The 27724-nt window shown below is 36.7% G+C and overlaps 1 protein-coding gene across 4 annotated transcripts in view; it reads right to left on the bottom strand.

Annotated features, from left to right (window-relative positions):
• Nucleotides 1-403: 403 nt before the first annotated feature.
• The window catches only part of Rpgrip1l (RPGRIP1 like), a 104629-nt gene continuing 77308 nt past the window's right edge, over nt 404-27724 (bottom strand). For 3 of the 4 annotated variants that reach the window (XM_048792179.1, XM_048792181.1, XM_048792182.1), the window contains 4 exons: nt 22009-22192; nt 13619-13703; nt 8450-8583; nt 2889-5843 (listed from right to left, as the gene is read on the bottom strand). In XM_048792179.1, coding sequence (XP_048648136.1) covers nt 5695-5843; nt 8450-8583; nt 13619-13703; nt 22009-22192 — 552 coding nt within the window. In that variant the 3' untranslated portion in view covers nt 2889-5694. Of the gene's footprint in view, nt 962-2888; nt 5844-8449; nt 8584-13618; nt 13704-22008; nt 22193-27724 lie in introns of those variants that run through there. The other variant, XM_048792180.1, reaches the window with a different exon arrangement.

Raw genomic sequence — 27724 nt, 5'->3', positions numbered from 1 at the left:
GGATCCTGTGGTGGTCTCTTCTCTTAGGTTCAACCCTGGCCTTGCTTCCCTCTGCTGTGGGCTTCTGAGCTGAGGCTAATTTATTTCATCAAGTGAAATTTGTAGGATTTTCTGTTGTAGGAGTGGACTAACTCCTTGTCCTATTAGAACCCAGAATAATAATAATCTATCCATAAATACATATGATTTTTCTTGTCAATCTAACATTAACATATTTTTAACTTTCAGGAAGGGCTGTTTTGGCTATCCCTTTGCTACTGACTTCTCATTTTATTGCATTTTGCTTGGAGAAATATCATCTTAAGATTTTAGTTCTTTGGAAATCGAGACTTCCTTTGTGGTTGAGAACACAGTCGATTTCTCTTATTTCTCTTTGAATGTTCTATGGGTATTCTATATGCATTTGAATTTAGTAATCCTGCTAACCAAATCTTTTTTTCAAAGTTTTTGATCTTTTATTCTCTGCAAGTTAAAGCCCACTATTAAAATTGATGCAGCCTTAATATTTTCCCACAATTCTTTAAGTTGTTGATGCATGTATTTTGAGACTAGGTGTGCATGTTTAAGAACACATATCTTAAAAAAAAAAACCAACAAAAAACCACATATCTTTGACTTGTTGTTCCCCTGAATAGTACAAAATGTCCTTTGATTTCTACCTTGAATTCGAATAGTCGTGAAAGAAAACTGTCACATTGTCTTCATGTTTACATACCCAATATTTCTTGTCTATTTTGTGTTTTACAGCCTGTTTTTCTTCTCTTTGGAAAAGACTTCCCAGCTTCTAGATTGTATGCATAGTCTCTTTAAGTTTTTTCCTAAAACTTATCAGTTAATATGTAACTATAACAAAACATATTGGTACCAAAGAAAGCTTGATTTTAATATTTCCTTAAATTTTTAAAAGCCTTCTTCTTCTTGCCGGTGATTCCTGAGAGCCTTCTGAGTTTTGTCTCCATGACTTGTAAAAAGACACAAGAAGAAAAGATACAAAAATTAGCCTGCATGTTTAGCATTAATTAAAATTAGCCTTCAGGTTCAGAACGATTGATGCAGTGTGCCCCTGCCATGTTAAATGAAGGCATTAAACCTGCCTGAGCTGGGCGCCTCTGCAGTGCCAGCCACTCACTCAGGAGGCTGAGCATGGATGGGGGTACTGAGTTAGGCCAGCCTGGGCAACATCTCAAAAAGCAAACAACAAACACCTACAACCAAAAACCAGGCAAGTTTTCACACAAAGAAAGCTGCTGGAGCCTTCATAGATGCGTGTATCTAAATAAATAGTTGTAGCTCCAAGAGAAGAAATAGGAAAGAGGAAGAGAAAAAAATGTGCTTTGATGAACTTGAAAAATACGCACAGGAGGCTAGGCAAATGGAAGGAGGAATTTAGATGACAGAAATATGAAAATCAAGATGCTGATTTTCTCTTCTTTTTTTTGTGGTGCTGGGGATTGAACCCAGGGCCTTGTGGATGCAAGGCAAGCATTCTACCAACCGAGCTATATCCCCAGCCCAAGCTGCTGATGTTCTCAAAAAAGAAAACATGGTCAGTGTGGTGGTGCACACCTGTAATGCTCATGACCTGGGAGGCTGAGGCGGAAGAATCTCAGGTTCGAGGTCAGCCTCAGCAACTTAGCAAGGCCCTAAACAACTTAGTGCAAACCTCAAAATAAAAAATTAAAAGGCCTGGAGGTGCAGCTCAGTGGTAAAGCACACCTGGGTTCAATCCCCAACAACTTAATGAGACTCTGTGTCAAAAAATTAAAAAAGCTAGGGATGTATGTAGCTCAGTGGTAAAGCCCCCGTGGGTTCCAATCCCCAGCACCACTTAAAAAAAAAAAAAAGAGACAGAGAAAAAAAATAGTGTCCAGTGAAGACAGAGGTGACACTGTTAGAGGATGAGAAAAGGAATCTCTACAGAGTGAGAAGGGGGAAAGGCAGGAGGCATTCACCTCAGAACAGAGGTCGCGGTCTAAGAGTACCAGAGTTCGCTTGAGAAGGCCTAAGGAGAAACACGACTTAATGTATTAGTGAATGTCACGTAGAAAACGAAGGGGCAAGGACCAAAGCCACCTATACCTGTAACATGGGCCCACTTCTGCAGGAGGTTAGACTATAAGGTGGACTCCACTGGTGCCACTTTGAAATGGAAGTGAAAATTCTATCTTGCAAGATAAGAAAGATTAGGATGAGGAGGTGTTTTCTACTTCTATATTTTTAGTTTTTAAACAACTTGTTTCTATTGCTTTGATATTTTTTTAGCTTTCTGGTTGACCTGGAAGTTATTTTTGTTCTGAACAAAGGGGATATAAAGCTGCGTCTGCTCCCATTCATGGATTTAATTAGGCATATTGCCCAATCTCTAATAAATCATGAGTTTAGTTTTTCTTTGTTAAGGTAGTCGGAGGCCTTCAGGCATGAGTGACTTATAAAAATGTACTTTCATCGTTGGGGATGAATTATCATCCTGATATTGTCAATCATTCAATAATTTTATATCTCCAAAGCTCTCCCTCAGTTGTTTTGTATTACACAAAGATGACATTTTATTCTCATATTTGTTCACAGACATGATTCACATTTTGCTATTTAGTACATAAGGAAAGCATTCTAAATTCAGCAATAGTGCCAGTTTGACTAAAAAAAAAGTTATTTTCCATATCCACAAAAATGTTAATCAGATTCTTGTTAGAACATGTGTAAGAACTGGTTTTCATTGTCACAGCTCTTGATGTCAGATTACTAAAATAATTTATGTTCTGTTGTGGGAACATGGGTGCACGCAGAACCTCCCCAATCACATGAGCACTTCTCAGCCCACACTTCTTCATAACACATAGAAATTATTTGTGTTTTGTGGTAACAAATGAATGGCAGGAACAGCAGAATTTCAATGTGGCCTTTCTTTATTTGATTAAACATATTCTCTATTTATTCTTTAAAAAAACTAATTTAAGTTAAACGGCAACAAACCATGATAATTTAGAAAACATGTTGAAACTGAGAGTGAAGAGAAATGTTCTCTACGTAAACCACACTGTAAACCATAAGACTTATTTTTGTCAACTGCTTCTCATGACAGTGGCTGGGAATTTGACATTTCTACTACAGTAGGCAAAAAAACATGTAAAATACACTCTCCCACATACCACATTACATCTCTATTTATATTTCCAAACTAAAAGCATTACCGCCCAAAAAAGTGCTGAGTGTACTGCGTAGTTACACTAAAAGCTGTTAAGTTCATCCAAGCCTCACCTTGAACTAGAGTGTCTGTGTGGCAAGGCTGCTCCTGACAGCTCCTCACTCTAGTCACACTTAATGGATCATGCTTGGCTCACTGAGAAAAAAACCATCATTTGTGAACCCAAAAGGTATGAACTTTTCAATGAACTCTGGTTAACACAAGACAAACACAAAAATATCCCAAGGGACTTCCATATATGATAGCACTCAATACTACTGACACACTTTGATATGTGTCAGCAGCCATTGTGTGTGAAAATGAATGTTGTGAAAGTGTGCAAGAATTGAAGCTGAGTATTTTAAAACCAGAAGAGAAGTCTTTGATATTATATTCTAGTACACATGAACACAACAGAAACATGGCTAATTCTCTAATCTTATCTGAGACATACATTCTGTACCGCTGAATAGCTCCCAGAAGTTTCCTAATAAAAACTTGCCCTCTTTACTTGAAGATCCTAAGAAGTCAGTGCAATCCAGTTCTTTTCCCTATAGAAAGGGTATTTAGTTTGGGATGTAACATTTTAAAACAATAATACAAACCTCCTGGGAGAATACCACAATAAATGTCTCAAAAACCACTCAGTTAATCCCAGGGTATAATCTGGCTGTTTTAAATTACTGGAGGGAATATTATGGGCCTTAATGACACTGTAACTGCATAAAGCCAAAGAAAGCTAGAAAGAGAGGCCAAAAAGATGAGCTCAGAGCCAGCTGAAGTGACAACAAACATGTGGTTGTTTACTAGGATTGGAGAGGTTTTGTCTGCAGATGTTTGTGGTCTCTAGAAGGTTCCAGAGGAATGAGCTGTTAGGAAGATTTGCAGAGTTTGATGAGAACAAGCTTCTCCTTGGAGATGGCAGGCCCCAGGATAGGGAGGCTCAATGGTAGAGACAGAATTTATAGATTTCTGTGGTCAGATCATACTCTACTGGTCCCGCAATGTACATCAACAAATTAATATTGTACGGATGTCATTTCAAAGCCTCCTAAAGACGAGAGTCATTATTGAAGCCATTAGAGCACAGATGGTTCAAACTATATGCAGATATTCATACTTGCATTTTTGCATTATAGCTGCTTTTTTTTTCCTGTTGAACTGTAATGAATTGTCTCATAATCTATTCCATCTTCTTGCCATTAGCAGGCTTTGAATGTTCACAAATAGGAGCAAAGAACTCATTTTCCAGAGCTTTAATCACACAAAGAGGGAATGCCTAATTCTCTAAATGAAATGGTCTGTGATCACTGAAGCAGAGATTTAATATATCACGGCAAATTAGGTAGATTTTAATAAATTACTTATCTCCCTGAATACTTTACATATGCTTAAGAAGGAACATAGCCTGTTTGCAAACAGTGAAAACCCACAGCCTATAAAAATCCTTTGAAGAAAATGACAAATAAAAAAGTAAATTAAAAAATGAAATGCATTATATCCTAGACCTCTAGAGACAATTCCTTTGCAGCATTGATTCACAGCTCCATTAAAAATATCAATTAAATCCTTCAGTGAGATTGGGTAAAAGCTAGAAAATTAACTTTCTGAGTTGCTTTTTGAGGATCTGGTTATCCAGATACACCCCAGCATTGTCTAAGCTTGATGTAAATTTAAAAAATGATAAAAAGATACTCCTTTCAGGTCTAACTAAGCATATCGGAATTTGAGTCACACTTTAAATAATTTCTATGTCATGAGCTAAGTTTTCAAAATGTAAATTTCACATCCATCTATCCATCATTTTTCTTTATACACATATATCCCTGGGTCCCCTATCACCAATACGAATACATGAAAATAATACAAACAGGAAGAACTATAATTTTTAAGAAAGAAAAACAAAAAACTTGGTAATCTAGTAAGTTAGTGCCAAGTCTCCTTCTTTATATTTAATTGATAGAAACTGCATGCATCAAAGAAAATGCATACTGAGCTTTAATGTGCATAAAATGGATATTAGCATTTTAAAGAGAAAGATTAACACATTAATCCAAGTAATTTTCATATATTGCTTCTAATAAAATCTTCACAGTATAAAACTCTTAATGAGGCTAATCATAAGCATTCCATTTAGTGGGACGATTAGGGATAACATAAAAGTATCTTCTCTTTCATAGGTTTTCTAAGATTTATGTTTTTGCTTATTAAAAATAAAAATGGGAATTGCATTTCAGTTCTTCATAAGAAAATGTTGAAAATGCAAATAGGCTTTCTCATGCTATCATGAGGTATAAATTATTGAGAAGGTGCTGCCCATTGTGGAGAACTGAAGTCCTGAGGGGCAGCAGTCAGGGGAAGGAGGGAATAGCAAAATAAACAAATGAAAAACTATACAAAACTTGAACATTTCAAACCCAGGACTCCTGCTTCCCTGCTTCCCATGAATTATAGATTATACAAACCAGAGTAATTACACACAATCTCATCCAGAAACTTCAAGTGAGCATTTACTCAGAAGTAGGAGATGCCTCTGGAGCAGGTCCTTTTAAGACTCCTAGTCCTTTGCATTGCTCGTAGACAGACTGTAGGGCATGGAGAGCTTCAACTGTTACCTTGAGCTTGCCAATACCTACACCATCTGCTCGTGCATCAAAAACTAGGGAGAAAAGAGCAGAAAAGTGTTAGTGCCATTCATCAGATGTTTCTTGAGAGAAGTAGCTGAAACAGTAGTTGAGAAGATGAAAAGAGCTCTTGTAAAAGCCTAAAATTCACTGGCATCTCAGAAATCTAAAACATAAAGCTGATCTTTGAAGATGTGCAATTTAGATATGTTGCATTTACATACTGTTTGTGGAGCTCAAACTAACGATCTAACCCTAAAGTTCACCTAGTGAGAAAGCTTCTGGACAATTCCCACACAGAATCGAAATTTCTAAGCTAGTAAGAAATGAAAGGTCTAAAAAGGACTAAAATATGATGACAAAGTAGAATCTGTTTTAATGTCCAGTATAATAACAAATTTCAGAATGCAAACCACTGTAAAGAGGTCACATGATTGTGATTTGAACTGGTTATTTACCTTTCCAAAGAAAACATTTCATTTAAAGTATATTCTACATGAATTTAGGAAAAGTCAAATCGGTAGGCCCAGCAATCTTAAGTCTATGGAATGGCTCCAAAGGCCCAGGAACTTTTTGAATGTATACTGGCTTTTCTCAGCAGAGGGGCCAGTGCTTTGAGTGGTGCCCCAAAAGTAGGCCACTGGACTTCTCCAAGCTTGACCCTGCAGGATGCTGATTCAACACTCTGTGGACAATGACCTAGTAGTCCAAGGCCAGAATCCTAGACTTTGTAAGTTTCACAACACTTATGAGTCTTTGTACTTCCTGTTTATATTCCTTGAACTTTAATAACTGCTTGTACGTGTGTTTCTGCAGTATTTGGAATCAAACCCAACAGGGTTCTATTAAGCTACATCCCAACCCTTTTTATTTTGAGACAACATCTCACTAAGTTGCCCAGACTGGTTTTGAATTTGTGGTCCTCCTGCCTTAGCCTCTGAGGTAGCGGGATTATAGATGCGTACTCCTGTGCCCGACGTGTGTGTGTGCATGTGTGTGTGTGCTCACACGCGCGTGTTTGTTTTAAGAGATGGGATTTTGCTATGCTGCCCAGGCTGGCCTTGAACTCCTGGATTCAAGTCATTCTCCTGCCCCAGCCTCCTTATAGCTGGGTCCTCAGGCTTGTCCACTGCATTCAGCTCTGCGTGTATTTTAATTTCAAGAAAATCTGTAAGGAGGCCTTCAAGCTAAACTTGGTACACGAGGGCTTAGGTGGAGAAAGAGCAGCTGGGAGCACAGTGGCACAAATGGTCCCAGCTCACTCTCCTGAGTTTTCACCTCTCCTTTGGGACTGCTCACTTCTAAGTGACAGATGACAAGGCATTAAGATCCTGACCTGACCCAGTACCCAATCTTCCGGCTTGTTCCCAAAATGTGGTCATAACAATCACTGTGTCAGTCCATTTTTGTCACTTGTCTCACAGGAAGAGAAGGTGGGTTGCTAAACAGAATCGATTGGAAAAATAGAGATCAAGAATATAAAGCAGAGATAGTTTTAGTCACTTTTGTCTGACTCCCTTGATCCTGTGAATCCTTAATGGGATTGGGATAAATATTTTATTCCTCTCCTCTTTTTCTTCAGTGCCAAAGTTATGAGCAACTGCCAAAGGTTAGCAATGTATACTTTGGAGGGATTTCCCAGAACAGTCTTCTAATCTGGTTATTTGGTGAATTTGGTTAGTTATTTGGATAAATTCTAACTTTTGAGCACTTGACACACATCCAGGACAAGCAGCTCCATGTAGGAACCAATGGATGGCACTTAAGAGGTGCTCAATTAAGTGTATGCTGAATGCATGAGCCAGGAAGTAAATAAGCTAGGGACATCTTTTCAGAGACAGTTCTAACTTAACAAATGAGATTGGAATCAATCTTTACTTTTTTATTTTTTGGGAATTTCTCCATTTATTGTAAATAGCTCAGGCCTTCTCTGATTATGACTGTCAAAAGTCTGTTAACTACTTATTTATTTATTTATTTTTAAAAATTGCATTGCTGGGGCTCTAACCACTGGTAGCACTCTACCAGTGAGCTACATCTCTAGTCTCTTGGTAAAAGTCTGATTCATAAAGCACAATTCTTCCAGCATGTTATCAGTATGTCATATAGGAAGAGAAGGTAGGAATGAAGCACTGTTGGGTGTCATATCTGGTGAAATGACAACTTGAGAGAGCAGATTTTGTCAGGAAGCCCCTACTTCTGTTGAGTCCTGGTGGGGAATGAGTGAGCAAACCTACTTGGTTGCTAGAGGTACTAAATCACTGGGCTGTAACATTGAATTACAGAGAAAACTCGAGAAAGAGACTACCTTAATCACTCTTAAGGGTGAAGTGCCATAGCTGACATGAGACTTCCATGAACAATGTCAGCAGCAACAACGAAACTCAACTTTTTTCACCTTCTCACCCCATACTAAAAAAATGAATACTTCCTTGGGTAATAATTATTTTAAAATTTCTATCAGTTTAAAGGAAAGCAGAGGGCGAGGGCAAGGGGAGAGATATAGGGGGACATTAGTTGGAGTTGCAAAGGACTCAGTTGATGTGACTCAGCTCCCTTGTAGCCAGCACAGAGGTTTTAATAAACAGTTGGACTTTAGCAGTTGTTGGTTGTGCAAACTGAGCAACACTTCCACTCATACCATCGATATTTTGCTCGATGATGTCTCTCCCTTTCTGAAACATGTCAGCGAGGTCAACATGAGCAACGCCAATGTCCTCACACTCCAGATCCTGTTCATCCTCTGGGGGGTCGGTGACAACGGTGAAACGAACACTGAGAACAGAGGACAGAGAAAATCACCACCAAGTGAGAAGTCTCTAAGAAACAAAACTGCCACTAGGTATGAAATCCAGACATTTCCAATGATCTCAATAAAAGAAAGTTACAGGTTAGTTAAGTTCTTAAATTAACTATTAGAATTGTTATAGTATACCTAACCTTCAACTGAACGTTAATCCACTTTCTAAGCACTAAATGGCATTTATCTCTAGAATCTAAGACAAAGAGAAAGACGGGATGTTTGGTCTATTCTACAACGTCTAATCATATATATGTGTGTATGTATTTTGGTACTGGGTATTGAACCCAGGGTGCTTTATCACTGAACTACGTATTCCCACCCCCTACCCCTACCCCTTTTAAAAAAAAGTTTGAGACAGGGTCTTGCTTAGGGCCTCACTAAATTGCTGAGGCTGGCTTCATAATTTACAATCCTTATGCCTCAGCTTCCTTGCTTACAGGCATGTGCCACTGTGCCTGGGTCTGATAATGTTTTGGTATCTTAACTTTTAAGACTAAAAGGATGAAGTGAATAAAGACCATGAGGTTACATGATCAGCATTTTCTACAGAAAAAAAAAATGTCCCATTTTCTTTAGCAATGCACAACCTCTGGAGTTGGTACTAAGTAATTTAACCAATTGTGTGTGTTCTACAAAATGTAGGGATCATGCTCCCTGGGCAACATTCTGAACCATGTTAGATAAATGTTGTAGCTCTGCCCAACAGCTATATCAAATGTTTGTATTACTTAGCAATCTCTTGACTTACCATCATAGAATCCATGTTTTATTTTACTTTTAGACACATAATTGTAGGGTTCTGATGGAACTGATTTGAATTAGTGGCTTGTGTTGAGGCCAAACACACTTGGATTGACTAAATGACAGGAATTTACAGTTAAGTACTCTTTTGATATGTCTTGGCAGCATAGCTTAAACCACGGATGCTTGTAAACTTTACCATCTTAAACTTTCGAAATGTATCTATCCCAAATCAGAAACAAAACAAGAAACATAAAAATCCAAGTCTCTGAGAAATCATGCCTTGAAAAATACAAATAAAATCCTTTCCAAATGCTTATAGGTAAACATGACAATATTTTTAACCAATTTCCTAAAGATAAACATTCAGCTTTTCATTCCTTTATGAAGTTCCTGTTTTTAGCTAGCAATGTTTTGATTAGAAAATAGAAATCCCTAAGTCACAATCAAAGTTAACACTTAGTCACACAATGACTATGAAGAGTACAGACCCAGGCCTTCCAAGTGGGTAAAATGTATATTTTATATAATATATAAAATAGAGGGATTAATAAGATGGCATGGTTTAGGGCACCCATTCTTGGTTCACATTCCTGCTTTTCTACTGTGTGACTTTGGACAAATTATTTAATCTCTGATTTCAGTTTCTTTAGTTGTGCAATGGGGATAATTATACCTATTTTGTAGGGTTCTTGGAGAAGATATGAGTAAACTGTGATTGGAACATAGTAAACACTGAATAAATGTTTGTTCATTTATTATTCCTATTTAAAATCTAGGCAGAGCAGCTTTAGCTTCTATATTTGTAGGGAAGAGAAAGGAGTTGGCATGAGAAAATCTTGTTTAAATTAAAAAGTTAGTCAGATTCCCAAATTATACATTGGCTATATCACTCATTTAAACAAAATGACTGAAGATCACAGAATTTGTCCTAAAATGAACGTGATTGGAACGCAAGGAATTAGAAATGACAACTGATACACCTTTTACAACACAAACTTACGCAGAGACAGAGGCTACCAAGATTGCAGGAATGTTGTGCTGTTTTCATGTATTTTAAGTATCTTTAACAAAAATTTTATTTCCTTATTTTTTGGTATTAAGAATTTTAACCCAGGGTTGTTTTACTATAGCCACATCCATCATCCTTTTAATTTTTGAGTCAGGGTCTTGCTAAATTGCTTAAGGTCCAAGTTGCTGAGGCTGGTCAGCCTCCTCAGTCTCTGGGATAACAGGCATGCACCACCATGGCTGGTTATTTCATGTATCTTTATATCCGATAAATTTTAACCTCACATTTAAGAATTATATCTACACCACTTTACAAATGCAGGCTATTACTTCCGTTGAACAGAAAATAGAGAAATCTGAGAGAAAATGAGAAAAAAGAAAATGTTCCCAATTCTAGAGAAAGGGCTAGAAGTGTAAAAATGAAACATTTCTGCCTTTATACAGAGAGCAAAATAAGATAGCAAAAATAAAATTGTTAAACTGTAAAGTTAAGCTCAAAAAGGAGGAAAGTTCACTGGAACAATCTTAAAGGTAAAAACAGTGTGGCCACACTGTGTGCTCACAGACACCTTACATCTTACCTCTGCTCTGCCAGAACAAAGAGGCAAGACCTGTTCTGCGTCCCCAAGAGGCTCCCAGGCTGAGGACCTGGCTGTGCACATAAGTGGAGCAGATGGCAGTCCCCAGTGGAGGTGAGCGCATCGTGCTCCCCAGCTGCTCCTCCTCTAGCTCCTGGGACTTTCTTGACAGAGAACAGCCTTGCTAACTGTCCTGCCTGGTCCTAGGATGCCCACTGCACGTTACTTCCTGCCTGGAATCCCCTTGGCCTGGGATGGTCCTTCCTGGGCTCTTGTGCAGTAACTGGGTCCTCTCACCCTTCCTAAATCAGCTTGAATTCACCTCTTTGGATTTGCCATCACTGTCATTTTCTCTTAGCATTTAACTTTTTAAATTCTCTATTACTAATTGTCACAATATGTAATTGGTTTACTTGTTATCATAGCCTGTCTTCCTCAGTGGTGGATCTGCTCAATAGAATACTGCTACAGAGAAAAACTAAAACTAAAAGAACTGAGTCAGTGTCAAAACAATAAGTTCAAGTAAATCATTCTCAAGTCCCATCTCCATATGTTACCTCTCTTTCAAGGTGTCACTTGTAAATTCCAATTATAATGCAGGGCAGTGTGGAAAGGTGCTATAAACAATTGTGCAATGTCTCTAAGTTTAGACATGTCCAGGAGGACTGGAAGACTTCTCTTACTGTGGCTTTGTAAGTTACCACCAGTTTGGACCAGGGCTGCAGTCGGAGGGAGTGAGCCATCATAAACCTGGAGCTACTTGAAGTAAGGTGAAGTAACATGACCTCTGAGTACTTAGAAAAGTTGAGAACATGCACTGGAACAATAATGGGCTTTGGCCCTGGAAAAAGTAAATGTCACTCTTATTTTCCTTAGGAGGGTAGAGGCCATCCTCTCCCACGAAGGTCAGCACTCCAAGTGCTCACTCAACAGTTGTGGCACGTGTGACACCTCTCTCAGTTTTGCTAAAAAAGAACACAAATGTTTATGTCTCTGTGGCGAGGTGTTTGGACATTTCTTAGAGAAGCAATGATGGCAGGGGGCATCATCACAGTTACTATGGACTTTTTTCTTTTTACCTATTATGGTATAAACAAGTGGGTCTTCTGAGCAAAGGCAGGTTTGAAAGGAAAGTATCTGCCTTTTAAAAATAATTAAAAACCTCCCACATGTTTGAAGAAACAAAGTCATTTTCCCTCAAGGAGTAGTGTCACTTACAACATGCTCTATCATTCCAGAAACAATAAGGACACAGAGAAGACAAAGGACTAAAGAGACTACTAAGCCTGGTCCAGGATTGGCACATGGGGACAGAGCTCAACCCTATCAGTGATGGCTGGGCTTGTTGGCTTAGCTGCCTTGTAGACCTGGGGGGGGGAGCAAAGTGAGGTTGGTGATCTGCTGGGATACCTCTGGGAGACTGGGGGTTTATGGGGGGTATTGAAAGAAGCTGAAAAATGGGAATTAGACAAGTCAAACTGGAGTGATTAGAATCCTGGAAAAAGTGGAACCTCTATTTCAAGAAGCCAACGAGAAAGGTACTCTTAGATCCCGAGAGCTAAGAATTCCAGTCTGTCTTCTTGAAACAGAAAATACTAGATTGGAAGCTCTTTTGAAGAACATAGCATCTTTTTTTGTTTTAAGTTTTTTTTTTTTTTTTAATTCAATGGACCTTTATTTTATTTATTTATATGTGGTGCTGAGGATCGAACCCAGTGCCTCACACATGCCAGGCAAGTGCACTACCACTGAGCCACAACCCCAGCCCCGAACATAGTGTCTTTAACATTCACTTTCTCTTTCTCAGATGAGCATCATTTTTGAGGCTATGGAATCTCGGGGTCACAAAGGCAAGGAAAAGAGGATAATGGACTGATAAAGGGTCTACCCAGGCCAAGGGAGAGGAGCCAGAAAAACACTGGTGAAATAGCTCAGGGGCTGACATGGACAGAGCTCACACAGAAAATATTAACTTCTTAAGATCAGTCTTTTCCTTATGAAAAGGATTTATCTACTCTACTAACCAGAATTGCAAAGTGTCCTATTCAAATAAAAAAAGGCATCTGGAAAATAATATGAATTATTAAACAAGATAGTAAGATTCAAGTCAGTCTGAAAGGCTGATGAGCTGTTCAAAATGCTACTGCTTAACAATGAAGGCAGTGGACATTCACTGCGTACTGTGTGTCAGGTGCAGTTCTATCCGTGTTACACACATCTCATCTAGTCCTCATAGCAACCCTAGACAGCATCATCATCATCTCCATTTTACAGATGAAGAGAATGAAGCACAGGAGGCTGAGTAATTTGTCCAAGGTCAGACAGCAAGTAGGTGATGGAACAGAAATTTAAACCCCAGTCTGTGGTGTTTCCTTCAACTGTTGAGTCCTTTACAGTTACACTTGAACGGCAACGTTATACTTTCTACACACTACACAGCGTTCTGGTCTTCAAAGCACTTGGCATCCCCACAGTTGGTCAGTCTGTCTGATAGGCAGGGCCACTGGAGATAAGAGACCCAGAGAAGTCATGAACTCCACTCAAGCACACAGAGTGAGTCAGAGAACCCATATGTTCTGATTTCTCATCTTTGCCTCCTTCCCTTTTTTAAACCACATCACGCTAAAGTTATCTACTCTATATAAAACATAAGATAATTCAAACTTCTTAAATATACCTTCTATTAGGCATTTCTTGGTTTTGTAGTATAGCTTTTAAGATGTCTCTCTTTGCTTGGTTGTTTTCCTCATCCACGTAGATCACTATATCAAAAGAAAAAAAATGCACAAGAAGAAGTCACTCAGGAATATGCCACATTAGGACATTCTGTATTTTTATAAATACCTGTTTTTAAAGACACAAGTTATGCCACCTTGCTTGTATGCCTGGGAAAAGAAAACAGCTCCAGAAACCAGAATCAAGTCTGAATAGTCATGTGATCTAATGTCATGTCACTGGCAGGTTTATGTGCACACTGTCAGAAAAGATACAAGCAACATCTAAGAGTGCCACATCACTGTCACTGCCTGTTAATGGCACTGGCAGTCATGACAGTAAAAGCCAGCGGTCTTTATTGCTTTGTATTTGAGGGATTTACTGCATTTTTTTTCACCCAAGAAGCGAGTGATAATGATAATGTATGGCAGAGTGCTTGTCCTTTCTGACAGCCTCAGTAATTTAATCCTCCTCTCCTGCCACAACATGCAATAAAAGAGGCATCTAGTGTACCAGGCTGAGGAAACCCACGGCTGCCGTGTGCTGGTGTGTGGGTGGAGGGTACAGGAGAGAAGAGTGGAGGAAGGGGAGAAGAGGCTTTTTAAGGTGCCAAGTTGTCTTTGGTTTTTAAGGTACATGCTGGCATACAGGAAGGTGGCCAGGTTCCACTTAGCTGCAACAGGAGATTAGATCACTGATCTAAAGTACACCAGGAAGGAGGTGGTAAGCACTTGACATTGCAGGCAAGCTCTGCACTTTGGGAAGTGGCATTGTAGAGTGTGAACACTCCAATTTTCACCGATTATTTTTTCTCAGCCAGGCAGACTTTCAGCCGTGCTTAGCTTCTGAAGACATTTCTTTTTCAGCTGCCGTTTTGGATGTAAAGGCTCCCCTGTGACCAGATCTCAATTTAGAGATTATCCCTGATCAAAAGTGCACATAGGGTGAAAGATACTATGACAATTCTAAAGCCAGTTTTCCTCAGGCTCTGCCAGGAACAAACAAATTCCATATTGGAAGTGTTTCCTCGGACAATTTCAATTCCATTCCAAATTATGATAATATCAACTATTTTAATTGGCTCAGTTGAGCAAATACTAACTGAGGGCTGAAGATGTGTCCAGTACCAAGGTAGGAATGTGGAGTGGGAGACATAAAGACGTCTGTGTAGAGGTGGGTGAGTGGTTTACGAGAAACGAGAATCACTGACACACAGGTTAGTAACCAAATCTGGAGAACAAAGGCCAAACAGTGACTCCTGGCGCATTGCTTTTGGCATGACATCATATCAGTAAATGTGATCATATAGTCACATTTTTTATAGTTTTTAATAGTTCACTGGGATTAACAGAAATCAATAAAGACAAAAGTTCAGAGAATTTTGTTTTACTTATCAAGGCCAAAAAGTCTTGTTAACAGACGAGTTTCACTAATGCTGGGAGGTATTATTTCATTTTTACCGTGCTAAATAGCAACTTTTTTTTTTCAAATGGGATTTTTTGTTTGTTAGTTTTTGCTGTTGATCACTATTTCAAGAAGTAGTATATGATATCCTTTTTTACTTCAGAGTTACAAGGCTTTTATGTCATACTAGTTTATATCATTTGAAGACATGGGCAATCACAGTGATTAAAAAGGGGGAAAAAAGACTGAGTATTAACATCCACCATAAATAAAAGGTCTTTCAATCAAACCTAGACACTTTTGATGAATTTCAATGGCTTAAAACTTAAAAAAAATTGTGGTAAATATATATTTAACATTAACCATTTTACCATTTTTAAATGCTCAGTTCAGTAGCATGAGTTACATTTACCTTCTAGCTGCAACCATCACCAACCACAATCCAGCTCCAGAATTTTTTCATCATCTCAAACTGGGAACTCTGTACCTATTAAACAACAATTTCTCATTCCCCTCTCTCCTAGCCACCAACAACCACTCCTTTCCTTTTTAATGAATTTGACTAATATTGGTATTTCCATTAATTGGAATCATACAGTATTTGTCTTTTGTATCTGGCTATTTCACTTGGCATTAATGCTGTAGCATATATCAAATTTATTTCTTTTTAAGACTGAGTAAACCGGGCTCAGTGGAACACCCCTGTATTCCCAGGGGGCTGAGGCAGGAGGATCACCAGTTCAAAGCCAGCCTCAGCAAAAGTGAGGTGCTAAGCAACTCTGGGAGACCCTGTCTCTAAAAAAAATATAAAATAGGTTTGGGGATATGACTTAGTGGTCGAGTGCCACAGAGTTCAATCCCTGGTACACCCCACCAAAAAAAGACTGAATGATTTTCCATTGTCTGCATATACCATACATTTTGTTTATGTATTCATCTCGTAATAGACATCTGGGTTATTTCTAGCTTTTGGCTACTGTGAATAGTACAACTGTGAGCACAAGTGTACAAATATGTTTGCCTCAGAAGGTCAAGGGTCACATGTCTCTTGAGGAAGCTAGAGAACAAAGAGAAAAAGAAAGGTGGGTGTGGATCTCCCAACATGAAAGGGAGATTTGTAGAAAGAAGGGACCAAGAGGTGGAAGGCGGGGAGGGGGTGGGGGAAGTGCTGGGGAGTGTTATTGGTCAAATTATATTTGTACAATGTGTGCACAAACAATTATGCAACAACGAATCCCATCATTATGTACAACTATAATGTACCAATGTAAAATGTGGAAAATAAAAAAGGGTCAAATATAAATCACCAAACAACAATCAAAACAAACATTCAAACAAAAAAACAAATAAACATCTCTTTGCGTCCTTGCTCTCAATTTGTTTTAGTATTTTCCCAGAAGTGGAATTGCCAAACCATATGGTGAAACTTTATATAATCTTTTCTTAAGGAAAAAAAACTTCATTGTATAAATTGGTTAAACAAACAAACAAATAATAAAAATGATGTAGTTGGGGATTCCTTGTACTTCTACTTCATTCAAGTGGACAGTATACTATATTTTCTATTCTCTTAAAGTTAAAAATAATGGTAGCTAGAATTTATTGACTGATACTCAAGTATTAGGTACTATATACTTTTATTGCAATCACATGGACTGGGAACCATGCTGACCCACATTTCACAGATGATTAAAGAGACTCAGAGAAGGTTAGGAATTTGTCCAAGATACCCAAGTTATAAAGTGACAGAGTCAGAATTTGAATTTGGCAATGTCAGTCCCCCAGCCTGCTTTCTTAATTTCCATGCTATATTTCTCCTTCCATATGAAGCCCAAACTCATCCTGCTTTTTAAGATGTGGGCATTTTGTTAAAAGCACAAAGTGGGAGTGGGAGAGAGCAATATAACTGTATCAAGAGAAGTGACCTCATTTTCTTTTCCTTTCACTCTTTCATAAAAGGGAGATATTATAAACACTTAATCTAGATAGTTAAATACAATCTTTTGACTGAAAACTTCTTAAAAAATTTCTTTTTGAAAAAAAATTCTAGTTTTTTGACAGTAAGCTTATTTCTCCAAAAGGCTACCAAAGTAGAAGTAAGGCACTTCTGCTTGTACAAGCATACACTAGCTTCTTAATTTAGCCCAAACCTTTAGTGTGCATCATAATTCCTTGGAGGTCTTGTTGAAGTGCAGTTACTGAACTGTATCCTTAGAGTTCCTGTTTCAACAGGCCTGGGGTAGAGCCTCCGAGTGTACGATTCTAATAAGTGCCTAGCTCCTGTTGCTGCTGGTCAGGCACCACACATTGAGAAGCACTGTTTAGCCTGACATTCGTTTGACAAATTTTTAAGTGGGATGGGAAAATACTGAATAGCTTGTTTTGAAGACTATGGAAAACAGGGACACTTTGCTACCTGTGATCAGGTCATGATCCTGTGATCCAATGAGCACCATGCTTCACCATAATTCATTTCCTGTTCTGAATATCTGAATTTTTACAAATTTAAGACTTCAAATACATCCTTTAAAAGGAGATTCTGGTAATTATTAAAAGTATAAGAACTTTCCAAAAGCTAAGCTACTTAACTTTCATTTCTATTAAAAATCACATTTTCACATTTATTTAGGACTTGCTAGTTCTTTTTTTTTTTTTTTACTGGGGATTGAACCCAGCCAGGGTTGTTCTACCATTGACTACATCCCCAGTCTTCTTTATTTTACTTCAAGACAGGGTCTTGCTAAGTTGATGAAGTTCTCACTATTTGTTGAGACTGGCTTGGACTATAGGCCTGTGCCACTGATTTTGATATAAACTTAATGAAAGCATATGTCTCAAAAAGGATACAAACCAGTAGTCAAAATACTTGAGTTGATCTTCAATTGTCTATCATTAAGAACATAACCCTCCTATGCAATGGAATGCAAGGACAAAACCTTGTCATTTTTGACAATATGAATGGAACTGGAAATCATTAAGTGAATAAGCCAGTTACAAAAAAGATAAATTCTGCATGCCTTCACTCATGTAGAATCTAAAAAAGCTAATTTTTACATAAGTTGAGAGTAGAATAGTGGTTACTAGAGGCTTGAGACAGTAGAAGGGAATTAGGAATGTGGAAAGTTGATTAGTGGGTACTAAATTATAGTTAAATAAGAGAAACAAGTTCTGCTGTTCTACTGCACAGTAGAATGAATATAGATAATGATAATATACTGTATATTTCCAAAAAGCTAGAGGAAAGGATTTTGAATGTTTTCACTACAAGAAAATTATAAATGTTGGAGAAGATACATAAGGTTTTTCTGATTTGAACATTATACAATGTATATATCTATATCTATATAAAGATATATACACTACAACATATACCCTTCACTTGTTCCTTGGTGTAGGTCAATATAATATAGCTTTAAGTCTTCTAAATATCATTAAATGTTAATGAAAGTAATTTTGTGTCCAAACTGACTTTTTAATTCAAATGGAAAATCGGGAGGACAGTTAGTACATGCTGTGTCCTGTCTGATCATCATACCAACAAAGAGGTTAGCTGAACCTAGCCATGATTCCACCCTAAGAGATGTAGACTAGTGATCCCCAGGATTATTAATAATCAGACTTAGTCTTTATTGAGAAGTACTAATACCAGTTCCACCTACTCAAAACTAGAAAAACTAAAGTTGAAATCACTTGCTAGACATTGGTAGTAAGAACAAAACACTTGTATTTTATTGGGCTCGAAAATTTTGCTCAGAGAATGCTGAGAAAGCAAGAAAATAGTTTGGGGAAGAAAAGATTAATGGTAGGTCTGAAGAATGCTGTCTGGGCTGAATAAAGCCTTCTAGGGAACTGACAGTGGGAAGAAAAAAGATTAATGAAATCGTCCAGAGTTTTTATGAGACTTATACAGATACGTGCCCTTAGTCTCCGAGGATTGAACAGTCTATCTTTTGGAACAATTAAAATTTAATTCAGAAGATGAAAAGGATGTAGAGCATCAGATTTTGTTACTAATGGGAGGAAGAATTTGGCAATGATAACGATCACAGGGATGAGAAGACTTTAATGCAAAACTTATCTAACATTCAAAATTATCAACCTTTTATAATTAAACCATCTGCATTTCTTCTGGCATATGACATTGATAGAGAATATAAGGATTTCTCCAAGCAGAAGTGAGAGATTTTTTTAATACATGGGTTTTAATTGATAAAAGTTATATATCTTTATGGGGTACCATGTGATGTTGAAGAGTATATATATATATATATATATATATATATATATATATAATGTATAATGTTCATATCAGCCATATCTATATCTATTTATCTATCTATCTATCTATCTATATGAAAATATAGTTTTGAGTAGGTAGAACTGGTATTAATACTTCCCAATAAAGACTAAGTCTGATTATTAATAATCCTGGGGATCACTAGTCTACATCTCTTAGGGTGGAATCATGGCTAGGTTCAGCTAACCTCTTTGTTGGTATGATGATCAGACAGGACACAGCATGTACTAACTGTCCTCCCGATTTTCCATTTGAATTAAAAAGTCAGTTTGGACACAAAATTACTTTCATTAACATTTAATGAGATTTAGAAGACTTAAAGCTACATTATATTGACCTTCTACACCAAGGAACAAATGAAGGGTAAATCATCACAATATTAGATGAAATAGTTGCTTATCAACCAAAGATCTGAGATTTCCCTTGAATCTTCATGACAGCAATGACCATATAATAACTTAAAATAAACATTTTCATTGTGTAATACTTAAATGGAAAATAAAATAAAACCTTCAGCAAGGTTAATACTAGTTTCTCAAACTTGCTGATGACCTAGGATGTCATTTTCTCAGGTATAACAAATATAAAGCAGTATTATTTTGCTTCTAAGCAGAGTACATTCCTCTCCCCCTTCACCTAGTTAAATAACCTTAAAATTCTCTCCAATTAATATTAAAAATTCTACATAGTCAAATGTCATTATTAATAATAGAAACTGAAGAAAAGTATAGTGAATACTCTGGTGAATTAATTTCTTTTTTTTTTTTTAATATTTATTTATTTATTTATTTTTAGTTCTCGGCGGACACAACATTTTTGTTGGTATGTGGTGCTGAGGATCGAACCCGGGACGCATGCATGCCAGGCAAGCGCGGTACCACTTGAGCCACATCCCCAGCCCCGTGAATTAATTTCTAATAGATCATTGTTTTTTTTTTTAAGGAATGGTGAATTCACTAGAAACATATGCAACTCTTTAAATATCAATTAGATAGTAAGGGACCTTGTAGTAAAGGAAACAAGCTGAAAACAACCAAACAATAACAACAACAACAACAACAACAACAACAACAACAAAACTCTCAGATTAGGTAGTCATGTGAGAGTGTACCCAATTCAGGGCACTTTGAGCATGTACCACAGGCTTTATCCAAAGAAGGACTTTTGCATTGTTCTTTATACAAATGGAAACATCTGTTCTGCTACATGGCCAAGTTTCTCAATGTACAATCAATTTCCAAAAAACAACTCTGTTATCAGTCCAAATAAACATTCTACTGTTGATATTTACAAATAATAATATAAAAGCCAAATAAATTTTCTCTTTTCTTGGGATGTCTTCCTTTAAAATAGATAACTGAACAGTATTCCTTACCTAATAATATTTTGATATGGTTTACTTTTCTGATATTTGGCAATTAAGGATCTCTAGGAAGCCTGAGAAAAGATGTTTGGAAATGTTTCTTTTGTATCCAGGGAATGAAAGGAAGGAGGAAGCAGATTCTGGTCCTGACCACACTACTTATTTCCCATGTGATTTCTCAAGCCACCTGTTATTATACAGTTATAGAATTTGAGCTCAGAAACACTTCATTTTTTTAGATAAGAAAATGAGGTATCACGAAATTTAAACATCTTGCCTAAATTCATATAATTAGTAAGATTTGTGGCTAGCAGGAGGACTAGACCGGATCTTTGAATACTCAAGATTACTGTCTCAAGCAATGAACACATTTCTAAAAATGCTGGACAAAACACACCACCAACAAAAAACCAGGTAAGCACAGGGTGATACAGCAGCATGATTACACATATTTCTTAGAATGCAATTTCTAAGACTGGTGAGAGAAAGTATTCGTGTTTAAGTAGCACGAGATGACCTGTTTTGCTGAAGATAAAGCAACACTCTGTCTTTACAACACGTTTTAACTTAGGACTCCTTAGTTGCAGTGCTTTGGTATGATGTTTAATTTTATTTCTCTAATTGTACACTGATGATCTGTAGTATTCTTAAAAAACGTCTTAATGATGATTGATCTAAGAAGTTACAGAGTGCCTGTTGATCTGTGCGGGCCCGGTAGACTGACCTGTCAACTGGCTGAGAGTTGAAGTGCTAGAGAGAAAATCTGCCTGCTGCAATGCATGGCTGTGTGGGATGCTGAGGAAACAGCGCTGGAGGAACCCCTGCTCCCCTCAGCTAACATCCTGAACATGAGGCACTGGGAAGGGCAGGTCATGTATTATAAAAGCATTTGTGATGATACTGATCAGAAAGGTGGACAAGTTAGGACACTGAATGATTTGAGTGATATGATTAAAAAACAAGTACCTTTCCTCCTTTGAAAAATCATGTTTTTCTATCACATTCAACTGCAGACTTCAGAGGTATTTTCCTATTGGTATTGTCCCAGTATAAACCTGGGACAGCTAGACACACTATTTTCCAATATTGTTGGTTTTCTCTTTAGTAGTACTTCAACTTTATTTTCTTATCCTTATGCTGTAGATTTAGCTTTTCTTAAATCTATCCTGATAAGAATTCCATGAGTTTATGGGAAGAACAGAGAATTAAACTTCCTGCTTGTCTTTAATTTCCTTCATAGACAACATAAGAAACCTAAGAGTCTGTATTACAAATAAAGCATACATACCATTGCTATAGTTATAGTAGACCCACTGCCCGTTCTTGGGTTTTGGAAGCGACACAGGCGTCTCTTCAGCAGGGAGACTGTAGAATCGGCACTCAATGAATAGCCTTTGGATAGTGTCATCTGTGGTTATTGGAGAATCATTAAGCTTTAAAGCTATGATCTCAATCCGAATTTTCTCTGATGGCTGTTTAAAGAGCAAAACCAAAAATCAACAAGAAAACAAAATCTAGCGAACAAATTATTTATTCTTTTCCACTATCAATTTAAAATAAAATATAAAGGCCAATGGTTTCTTTTCTGGAATGCACTGTATGCTACTGTATGTTACATATGACAGATTATTCACGACAGAGAGAGAGAGAATGAGATTCTAATGCCCCAGGGTTTGAAGTTAACAGTGCCATGGCGATAGTCTCCTGATTTACATCTGTGGCTATAAATACCCCACTAGTAGTCTATCAGGAATGACGATTATGAGATCTTCATCTCCTATTGCTTTCAGAATGACAAGTATCAGTTGGCTTTGTTTCAAACTATGTAATAAAATACATGTTTATCACTGCTTTTATTTAATCTACAGTACCTGAGAAAGTTTCAATTATTCAGAGATCAAAGCCTATTGAACACTTTATCACTATTATGCTAATATATGTAGCTATATGAATCTACATTAGCTACAGCAGAATCTACAGCTAATTCTCATATATTCTGCCACAATATATTTGATTCAATAAGTAATATATTTTCAAATAAAAGAAAATTTTTGTATCTAATTTAATACATATTTTCTTAACAATTTATTTTTTATTTTACATTCACAGAATTAACCACTAAAATGATATTTGCTTAATTTTTCCTTCAATGCTCATTTAATAGATATTGGTGTCACAGACATTAGATGAGAGTTACAATTTTTTCCTTGAGTAATGATTTCAAATAATAGACAACAATTTAAAAATTAGTTCACACCAAAATAACTCCTCAGTGAAATTTGTTTTCTACAATTTAAAATCTGGCTTTGTATTGTCAAAATTCCTCTTTAGTAAATTCAGAGACATGCCATTATAAATTATATAACTTCAAATAGCAATGAAAAATCCCCAAATAAGACCCGTTAATACAACCAATTTTTGGAAATTAGTTGTTAAATGTACATCAGTGTGCAAATTGACTATACTGATTACAGAGATATTTCAGAGCATATAATTAATCAAATTGGAAAGCATAAGTATCTTATTGTAAAAATATTCTCATAAAGAATAATTTCCATTGCTGTCAAACCCCCTCAATATTTGATGAAGTAATTTTACCCCCTTCCTTCAAAAGACATTTTCTTTTATTATGTATTCTAAGACACTTTAACTAAAAACTCAAATCTGAATATTTCAATAAGGTTATTTTATTATTCAGTAGATTCATGGAAATTTTACTAGGATGACAGAGAAAATTCCACACCATTCTGTCTCCACTAATACAGGTACAAGGCTGCAGCTGGCAATATTACTAGGATTAGCATAGTATGATGAAATATTTAAAGGAAAATTTTTTCTAAAACCTAATAAATCAAATGACTGCCAAATGTCATTAAAGTGATGGTCTTTGACTTGAATATGCTTTTCATATTCAAATTTGAAAAGAAAGAGATGAAAGCCAGGAAAGGTTACTCGGTTTCAACTAATAACCTCAAGCCCTCTTCGTTCACGTGCATAAAAAATGAAGTTGGCTCTATTGTCTAATCTCACTTCAGAAAAGCCCTTCTCTGCTCGCTGAAGACTATATGGTAAAGAAAATATTTTAAAAGATTTTTTTCCCTAAAAATGTATTGTGGTTTTGAAAATAACTGCACATACATATATTTTATAATTCTAGTCCAAGTGTAGCACAATGCATGATTAAGTCTTTTACATAACTTGGAATTTGACAAACTTAGAATTGTTATAAAATCTTATAAAACATTCATACTTCTGCACAAGAGAATTAAAGGTAAATAGCTATAAAAAGGAAAAAGAGATATACCATTATTTCTACTTTGTGAAGATAGCAGTTTATAGTTTTTTATTACAGAACCAAATGGAGAGACAAATGAATTTTAAAATAGCAGAGGAATCAAATTTATTTAAGTGGTTATTTTATTAATAATATATTAACTATACAATCCCATATGGAAGCTTGCATTATTGTAAGAACTAATTTAGGCTGTCAAATAGGACTACATGCAACTCTTTAAAGTTTAAAATATAATTCTACATAAAAGCAGATACTTGAATCATAGCCCAAGGGGGGTTGGTGGGAGGAAACAAAAAATAAAAAACAAATAGAAAAAACTAAAAATCCCCATCACAACATAAAAAAGGAAACAGTATATTTCAAAGAAATATAAAAATTTTATATTTTTAAAAATTCTTACTGCTATTTTCTTTTCTGGCTTAGTTTTATCTTTTTTTGGGTATTCCCCTACTCTCATTATTTCTATCATATGACTTTTAAATTCTCTGACCAATATTACTGGCAGAAGTTCAAGTTATTATTTCTTTGTTCAAATGATGCTATCTGAATTACTTTAAATAAATCCAGCCAGGTGTAGAGGTACATGTAGTCTGTAATCCTAGCTACTTGGGAGGTTGAGGCAGGAGAATCACAAATTGGAGGTCAGCCTGGGCAACTAGTGAGACCCTGTTTTAAAATAAGAAATAAAAAAGGCTGGGGATGTAGCTCAGTGGTAGAGTACTTCTGGATTCAATCCCTCATACTGAAGAAAAAAAAAAAACACCCAGAAATGAAATAAATGAACAAGAAGCCCCCAAAGGGATACCTTTGAAGTAGTATATATTTAGGGGAGCAAGCTCTGAAAAAATAATTTTTTAAACATTATAAATTCTGGTTAATAGTATTAAGCAATTTATTTTTCAACAATAAAACAATTCGGGTTGTCTTCATGCCCCTGTAAATCAGAAGTTCAACTGGATCACATGTGAAGATTTGAAGACTGAGAGGTACATCAACTGCATCACAGACACCTACCGCCTAGCATTTCAGAAATGAATTCATTCTCTCCTCTCCCCTCATCCCACTCATCCTTTGATATTTCTACCTCATCTGATTATATTGTTTTTTTGTTTGTTGTCACCTACGACCAAAAGATTGGAAGCCATTTCCATTTTTTTTTTCATACCCACTATATCCTATAGGCCACCCATTTCTGTTCTCTTCCTAAATGTCTCAAGGATTCATTGCATTGTTGAAATCTTATGATATTTCAGACAATCCCAGCTCTAGAAGATGTAAAGAAAACAAGATGTGGTTTCTTTTGCCAGAGAAACTGTGTTAGGTTCTTATGGGAGGTAACCAATAGAGCAGCTTTCTATTAGAAAGTAGAAATCTGGAAGATTAGGGAGGAGATACTAGATGGAATTAGAATAGAAGATTATTTGTTGACAACTGGAAGCAAGCTAATGGTTGTATCAGACTATAAGCTTAGTGATGGCAGGGGCTGTTAGGCTGCTTATTATGTCACTGGTGTGGCATGCAGTACACACTTAGTAAGTAACTGCATCTACTCCATCGCTCCAAGAGAGGTGAGGCACTCCTATCTCTAATCCCTCACCTGCAGCCCCAACCATTCATTATGATAAAAATTTCTCCTTAAAAATCAATCAGGGGCTGTGGCTGCAGCTCAGTGGCAGAGCATTTGCCTACTACCTATGAGGCACTGATTGATCCTTAGCACTGCATAAAAAAAATAAACAAATAAAGCCATGTGTTCATCTACAACTATGAAAAAATTAAAAAAAGAAAGTCTTTAAAAAATCAATCAGGTATCACTTTTCTGCTTAAAAATCCTATTATCAGACAATACAGCCATTCCTTCAAACCTATGTTGTTGGTATTGCTTGAATTTTGTATCTGTTGTTTATTCTGTGTGAAATCATCTTTTCCATCAGACATAATTCAGTCATATGAAGTCCTGAACCACACACAGTTGGTTGTTTTCTCCCCTGGTCCCTCATTGCACTTCAAAGTCACATTGTACTGCATGGATCTTTATATACTGGCCTCTCTCTATGGTCTGTGAGCTCCAGTGGGGCAGGACCATATCTTACTCATCTTCTAGCATTTAACATCCTCCCCAGCATCTAGCACGTAGTAGTCTCTCAATAAATGTTCAGTAAAATAGGGGAGGCTGATTATTTTCTAGATCTTCAGAATATCTTATGTATATTGACAGAAATATGTGAAGCTGCAGTTTTAGTGCTTTCTCATTTAAAATTATATATCTGCTATGTTTTGGAAAGTGGGTCTTGTCAACTACTGCAAAATGTAGAGAAATCGTGCTGTTCTAGATTTTTTTTTTTTTAGTATTTATTTATTTTTTTTAGTTTTCGGCGGACACAACATCTTTGTTTGTATGTGGTGCTGAAGATCGAACCCGCGCCGCACGCATGCCAGGCGAGCGCACTACTGCTTGAGCCATATCCCCAGCCCCTGTTCTAGATTTTTAATTGAACAAAACTTTCTCAAGCACAGGTCTTGAGATGTTATTTATACTTTTCAGTATGTTAGAGATTTTTCACAACAAAAAAATGGGAAAAAGTTCAATTAGGAGAATTAGAAGGGGTAATAAATATTACACTGATTCAAAAGACAAAGACTAAAGCGAAGCATTTTCAGATAGTTGACTTACAATATCTGTTCAGAATTTCTAGAGCACCATGACCGCTCATACCCCTGCAATGTATCAGTGTCTTTCAGTTACATACAGCAAGTTGGCCAGATAGCAGAGGCTTTAGGCTGTTCCTCTTCTGTTTCCTCTCTCTGTGTGTGGGTGTCTGGATCTTTGTGAGTAGGTAAGATGCTTCTTCTCAATACTGTTTTGTTCACCAATTGCCCCATTAGCTTCCCTAGTTAACAAGATGTCAACAACAGGATGTAAAAAAGCATTTATAAATTTTGATTGTGGTGAACAGAAGTAATAGAAATGACAAAATGAGAACTGCATGCAACTCATTTTTAGTTGTCTGTATAGATGGACACTACACATTATGTGATTGAATGATACAGAAATGTGATGACAGCCTGTATTACTCACAGAGAAAAGTGAATTATAGCTTTCATGATTTTGGCTCAATTCCACTATTGCTTCCTGACTGATGGTAATTCACATTTTGGGTCATATTTTTCTATAGTGTTTACTTAGGCTTATTATTGGCATGCTTAAAAATTTCATGTTTCATTTCAGAGTACTGTGCTTAATTCTTCCTTTAGTTTCAACCATCTGAGCAGCCACAATGAAGTTGGATTGTTAGGTTTCTGAAAACTAATTCAACCTGACAAGACTTAAACACAGTATCGTGTAACTGAGAATGGCCTATGACAAAGGTTTTGCAACTTGTTTCAGCCAGTAAGATTTTTTTTTGTACTTTTTTTGAGATGGGGGTCTCACTTTGTTGCCCCGGTTGACCTATGAACTTGTGGTCCTCAGCCACCCAAGTAGCTGGGATTCCAGGCATGTATCACCATGCTTGGCTTTTAGTCAGTAAGATTTAAATCTAATAACCATGGTGAGATTACAGGTAAGCTTAATTTTATTCTAAGTTTCTACAATGAACAGGCATTTAATTTTTAAAAATTATGAAACATTTCAAGCATGAGAAAAGTACAGAATATTATTTGGCATATTTAAGCATTCATCATATTGCACAGATGTTAACCATTTTGC

Source organism: Marmota marmota, unplaced genomic scaffold, assembly GCF_001458135.2.
Source record: "Marmota marmota marmota unplaced genomic scaffold, marMar, whole genome shotgun sequence".
NCBI classification, from domain to species: Eukaryota; Metazoa; Chordata; class Mammalia; order Rodentia; family Sciuridae; genus Marmota; species Marmota marmota.
Note: the sequence above shows the minus strand (reverse complement) of the source record. Positions and strands in the feature narration are given on the sequence as shown.